Below are 6,940 nucleotides of genomic sequence, written 5' to 3'. Positions count from 1 at the left end.
CGAATCATAGAGAGCGGTGTAAAATTGCATTATCAGAATACTCGGGTATTTGTGTCACCGCTTTAAATGTTACACATAAACGATTCTAAACTATTCAATATTTACCTAAGCTGAATATAGATGATTTACGTATCTGAATTTGTATATATTGGCCCTTTGAAAAATAAATTCTTACATTTTAAAAGCCTATTTAAAATAAAAACGATGATGTCCTCTTAGGGGACATTGCATCGAACACTTCAATTCCTGGAGGGATCAGCAAAGAAAAACATAATTATGCTATTTAGCCGGATGATGTGTTGCAATCACTGGGCCAGGCAGCACACATACTCTGGGAGATTAAAATAGAAGCCCCAGTCGCTCGCCCGTGTGACTCGGAATAGAGGACATTAGGGCTAAGGGAATTATATAAAGCCCAGGGGAGGCTTCAACTCGAGTGCGGAAAGTAAACTATAGAGATTAATGAAAGGCAGTAAACAAGAGCAAGCTGGCCCATTTCACTAGTTCATTATTACTGTTATTATTATTATTATTACTTGAGATTATTCTAAATTATTAAACGTCGGCCTACTTCTATCTTTTTCAAATATAAATAATCAAGACAAAGATTGAGGTTTTTAGAAATAGAAACAGGAATATATATGAAATGTTGGGAGTAATACCATGAAGCCATGAGCTAATGTACTCCCGTGTTGATCAACTGATTATAATGATACTAGAAACACTAAAGGTTCACTACTGATCATAAAACAAAAACAAATTGGCACCTGATAAAACACATATTACTAGTAGTAATAATATAATTATAATTCGATAATAATTAACAGATTTGTTTTCAAAACATTTCCCAATATCTGTGCCAAATCAAGACACCATTTGTCTCATCTAACAAATCAGCCTTAATCAAAATGTCAAAGATTAGGCCACATTAACATTTTTTTTCTCTCTCAAAAATCCACCACGCTATTGTATTTCCGGAAAGGAAATGGTTTGTCCCATGTTAATACATTGTAATATTCAGGTTTTCCCACTTGGCAGTATTGTTATAGTAAACATGTAACAACTGTGACCATTTCAAGTTGCTCTCTCTCTCCCTCTAACTCTCTCTCTCTCTGCCTCCCAGTCTTTGGTCCATTTTAACTAGGCCATTCGATCAGGGACGGCTTTCCGTGACGGATTAAGAATGAGACCCCTGAAATTAGGAGCAAGTGTGACACCTACCTGCGGAAGTGGGAAGGAAGAGTTTGAGCCTTGAGGACAGTGAGAGGCTCGGTTATTGACAAAACCGATTAAACCCTGGAAACTATGTGGCCTTTACTGTGTGCATGACATGCTAGTCTTGCTATCCTCCTCTCTAAACCTAACCAAGAGTGTTTCACATCCAACGCGTCATTAAGGAGGCTCCAACATTAATGATATAACTGGCCAGTGTGCTCTGAAGCCATAAATGCATGGTTGCGTCCTTTTAACAGCTTTGCCACGCCTTGGAAATAGTAATGAGCTCTAAATGTGGCATAAAATCGAACTCATTACTGGAGTTCGCCACCTGATTGCTTTGCTTATAACACGTTGCGGTTGGAAAGTAATTGGGTTAAACGACTGGGCCTCCAGTTATGCCGTTGTTATCATATTCACCTTCATAAGTATCCTTGTACTGCACATGTAGAAAGGAATAGGAAACATAGAGCCAGAAATATACATATATTCAGTAAACTCTTGCCAACATCGTTGGCCAAACCCCACCAAAATGTAAATATTTGGGTAGACCTAAAAGGCTGTAGGCCTATCTGTTTTTCACTCGAGAATTTGTGAAATTTCGACATGTTGTATATAGTTGAAGTGCTCTTTTGTATCGAAAATGTAATTGATACACCTGTCACGGGGTAAAAGAACACAATCCCATCGATAAATACCTCTTTCATTTTCCATAATGTGTTTCTCTTTCAAGCCCTTCTGACACATTTGATAACAACAGTTGCCTCCCCCTCCCCCCAGAATAATCGCTGCACACGTGTATTTTTTTCTCATAATTTACTTCAAAGATAGTGTATTGTCCATTTTAAATACAAAAATGCTACATTAAATATACATATTAGTCTTTAATACAAATAGACTCAGGTGGCTGCAGCGATGAAGACCATTCTTGTTACATCATTAGGATTAACCATTCAGAAACTAAGATTTGAAGTTAAGCATTTACTCAGAAAATAACTGTTCTCAGAATTTTCCTTTATAATTATTATTTTTCTTATTTTTTGTAATGCAACCACAAATAATAAATAAAAGTCCGATGGATTTTTGAAAGGGATCAAGGTATTAAATGTTTGACATACCTTTCTTTAGTTCATAAGGGGAGTCTTTACAAAGATCTACCTGCGTTTGGCCTCTGCCTTTCTGGCTTTCTCTTACCAAAGCTTCTGCTCTATTTAACACAGTCTGGTTTAATCCATTGAAATGTGCCGTGGAGCCCGTGCCTGAGCCGTGATTGTTGTGACTGTGAAGATGTCCAAAGCTGCCATAGTTCGTGTAGCCCGGGTAAAAAGGGGACGTGTAGTAGATAGGCCTGGATAGGACTGTGCTGTTTGGGAGAGGGCACTGTGGGGAGGACCGTGATGGTGACGCTGCATTGGTGGTGATCACTGTGCTGTGACCCATCCCATGGCCCTGCGGCCCGTCGTGGCTGCTCTTACACCTGTCTGAGGACGTTGCGATCTCAGCCAGGGACCAGAGTTTGGGTTTAGGGGCCGATGGGGAGGAGTGAATAACAGACGTCACGTTGCTGTTTACCGTGCCCGGCGCATGGCCCATTTCTGACGGCTTGTCTTGCGCAACGAGCTCGGTTCCTCCCCGAGGCACGGCGGTTGGAGACGAGGTGGTGGGTTTAGCAGACTCGGGCAGTAACTCTGTCCGATCCCCCTGGTCTTTTAATTCCGAGTCACTCAGAAGGGGATCCGTTTCTTTGCCATGATTCTCCTCTTTAAATCTGTCGCACACTATGTCCCCCGGGTTCAGCAATTTATGATCTGCAGTGAGAGAGAAACAAGAGTTAAGTTACTGTGAAAAAAATGTATAACATTGACATAAGATACAGATAGACTACCAATATGTTATAGGCCCCTAATTCATGCACTCATGCGTTCATATTTGTGCATATGCTAATTACCATAATAATCGACCTAGTTATCATAATAAGTAGGCTAATAAATAATAGGCCTACAAACAACTAGGCATACAGCTACTGAAAACCGTGATATTAATGATTGTGTTTTAATCGTAATAATTATCATTAGGCGATACACAGCCCAGTCCACCAGCTGCAGCCCGCCTTATTATGCAGTTAAAGATAAATCGAATGCTAAACACTTTACGTCACCAGCAATTTTCAGCACATGATAAGTCAAATGAGGGGAGTTCAAGGTGATTATTATTTAAAGCAATTGTCCCATTATAAATAATATACCACCATTAACCAGCAATTCATTTTGCGCCCTGAGTGGAAACGACTGCGATAAAAAATGTATGATTTTTCTACAGACCTGACTCTGTGTCTGTCGAGTCTCCCTTGTCTGTCGGCTTGCTAGGCTCGTCGTCGTCATTCTTTTCCAGATCGATGTTCTCGTCTTCCTCCTCGTCCTCGCTCCGGTTTCGGGGAGTCCAGGTCATCTTGTTCTCCTTCTTTAGCCTCCTCCTGGCGTTGGCGAACCAGGTGGAAACTTGGGTGAGGGTCATTTTGGTGATGATGGCCAGCATGATCTTCTCCCCCTTGGTGGGGTAGGGGTTCTTACGGTGCTCGTTCAACCAGGCTTTGAGAGTGGCCGTGGCATCACGGGTCGCGTTTTTTCGGTATGCCGGGTCACCGTAGGGGTATGAACCCAGGGGAGCAGCGTAGGGGTGATATCCTATAGACCCAGCCATTCCCGTCGTGTGGTCATAGGGAGAACTCTGAAAACAAAGCCGTCGAAAAGAAAATGCTTTTCAGATAATTGTCAACGACTCATAACAATTAAAACATTAAAAAATAAGTTTAAAACAATAACAAGGCACCATAATAAACACATACAACACACAAATACACACACACACACCTCTGACGTTTAGGTTGGTTACAATAAATCAAGCATCAAATGCGTCACCAATTCACTTTTTACATTTTACACAGATGGACATAGTCTCAACTTTATTTTTCTTTGTGCGTTTTTGTATTCAAGATGCGCCTGTCTTGCTGACTATGTAGCCACTACAAAGTAATCTATGCGTAGTGAAAGCAACCTCATTTACAAAGTAGATGAAGCATTAACATCACGGTAACAGGCCTACCATGTCTTCTCTTTTCATAATTTTACCAAGACAGGATTTTGCTATCATTATTTCCCACTATTCTTCAGCTGGCTTACATACCTCGTTTCATTTGCTTATAACTGCGTGCTCAACTCACTTTCAGATTTAGAACATGTTAAATATTAGGATCTGTGTTCCCAAGTTAACGAACATTTGGTCAATGCCCATAAAAACAACCGAGTAGCCCTAAATAAACGAGTTTGTAATTTTGCATAGCCTAATAAAGACCTTATCCAACAAATAACTATAGAATATAATGTGTTCTACCGAGGTTGGGAGCTTGTTATTGTATGCAAACTGATTCAACACAACGACCTATTTCATTGCTCATTATTTGCAAAAAAAATGCATTTATCCAAAGAACAATGACATGCAAATTAGCCTAATTAGTAGTTTTGCATGTTCGTCTTTGCATCAAAATGGATGGGCCTATTTACAACTAACTTACCCAAATGTAAAAGAGTCATCAGCAAAATACAGACGCACGCTAAACCAGAAATACATATGCCTCATTTGCACCATGCTAAAATTCTACACATAGGCCCACAAACAATACAATATAAGATTTTCCAAATTTTTTTCCACTCGGCAATTTCGATTCTATGCTCTCTCACTCACCACGTATGAAGCGAATGTGGCGGCCGCTCCCGCCTCCGCACTGTACGGGAGATGGGAGTTGTACCCGGGCGAAGCGCTGGTGAACGCGGTAGTTCCGGCATAGGGAGCAAAAGCTGAGCCAGATGAGGATCTACCAAGTTCTTCGGTCCTGGGTCCCGATATTACGCTGGTGCTGTACGCCGGGCATGAATACAGCGCCAACGAAGCGGATGGCTGGTACAAATAGCCCTGAGGATACGCCATGGTGAAAGCCCCGAAAGTAAGCCACTTACTTGCGCACTTTTCCTCTTTATTTTATCATGCACTGTCCGATTTCAGTCATAGGAGTCTCGTATCAACAGACCGCTGTCTGTTCCCCTCTAAATGATTGTGGTAAAAAGCAAAAATATAAACAAATACATAGACTTAGATATAGATTTTTTTGTCGCTGATAGTCAGCTTCAACTGACCGTTGTGTTTGCTTGCTACGCTCTATTTTTCCTATCTCTCTCTCACTTGCTCACTCTGTCTCATGCCGTGCAGAAGAAGTTTTTTGCCTTCGGATGGGGGCTTTGCTTGGGAAAATGTCCTGCCAAGATGCTAAGTTGGAAATTGAGGATTCTGACGCCTACTACGTTCTTCACGCTCCTCCTATCGGGGTGTAGTCATCGAAGGAAAAGGCAAGCCTATGCTGGGTTAATACCACAGCCCTGCCTATCTCTCTCTCTCTCTCCATGTTTTCTTTTTTCTCCACGCTTTCCCCCCTCCCTCTCTCCCTCTCTTTCTCTCACTAACAATCCCTCTCCCGCTATTTCTCTATTTTTTTTTTCTCTAACAAGGCTCGGTGCTGTATGACTCCAGTACACCAGCCCCTGGATGGCGATATCATGCGAGCCAGTAGATCAACTCCAACTTTCTTCTTATTCTAAATACATGAAGCCGTCACTTTCACACTTGATCAATAACAAATGGGCTGTTGTCTGTCAGGAGCTTTTCAGATACTGAAGGGAAAAAAGCGCTCTATGTTCTGCACGCTGCTCTTCCTTTTTCCATGGTTTATGGTTTATTGTTTCTTTTGAGCGCAAAACGTGTATTTTTGAATAGATGCCTCGTAACAGCCTAACTGACTGTCGGTGATCCTACCGTAAGTTAAAATCCTGCCGTAAGTTAAAATCCGCAACGGGAGCTAAAAAGGGGCGACGGTTTTTGATTTAGATTTATTTTGTGCATATAGACATTCTTACGCCAGACGCATTTTGTGTTGTTAGGGTAAGACATGGCAGGAGCGTGCATAAATGATGGCGCGAATAATACACAATAGAATATAAATAGAACCTTTATCCCAAACAATTTAGGTTTGGCTGTTTGTGTAAACGTTTTTTTTTCTTAACCAGCAATTTGTAATATTAGCTGAAATCTAGGAAGCATTCCACTCAACTGTGGGATAAGCAACTCTTAACGTGTGACAGCTGTTAACTGAAGCGGCTGCTAAATAGTTTTCTCCATAGATCCAGGAATAAACCAGTCACATACACTCTCTCGCTCTCTCTCACCCCGAAAGTCATAAAAGCCCCAAGCGAGGGCAGATTAGTACCATATGAACTACAGCAAATCCGCTATGACCACTGGATGTAATCTCCTTTGATGCCACCAGATACGTTTCTCTGCAGAAATATGGAGAGTCACGATTTATTGCGCTTATCGGCCATTATGGATATCCAGAATTTTCATTTCAGCACAATGTCTTTTTACGCACCTGTGCCATATATTAATAACTCCTGAATTATTTATTACATTATCATCAATATAATGACCGGCCAATATTAATAGGCCTAATGATAATACAAATATTTATACTATGATAATAAATTACCTATTCATAATTAGTTAGGCTATACTATTATAATAGTATTGATATTCTAATAATATTGCACGATTTATTTTTAAACTTGCAATAGTTTTATATTTAAAAAATACATTTTAGACTCATATTTTAACAACAATA

At 40.6% G+C, this 6,940-nt stretch overlaps 1 protein-coding gene across 1 annotated transcript; it reads right to left on the bottom strand.

Annotated features, from left to right (window-relative positions):
- Positions 1-785: 785 nt before the first annotated feature.
- irx5a (iroquois homeobox 5a) lies at positions 786-5,813 on the bottom strand. The gene is made up of 3 exons (XM_021607721.3): positions 4,957-5,813; positions 3,537-3,942; positions 786-3,023 (listed from the first exon to the last, which is right to left on the bottom strand). The coding sequence occupies exons 1-3, from the start codon at positions 5,197-5,199 to the stop codon at positions 2,317-2,319; spliced, it is 1,356 nt and encodes a 451-aa protein (XP_021463396.1). The 5' UTR covers positions 5,200-5,813; the 3' UTR covers positions 786-2,316.
- Positions 5,814-6,940: the final 1,127 nt, after the last annotated feature.

This window comes from Oncorhynchus mykiss, chromosome 6 (assembly GCF_057628025.1).
Source record: "Oncorhynchus mykiss isolate SJ-2025 chromosome 6, ASM5762802v1, whole genome shotgun sequence".
NCBI lineage: Eukaryota > Metazoa > Chordata > Actinopteri > Salmoniformes > Salmonidae > Oncorhynchus > Oncorhynchus mykiss.
This window is presented reverse-complemented; position numbering and strand designations above follow the sequence as displayed.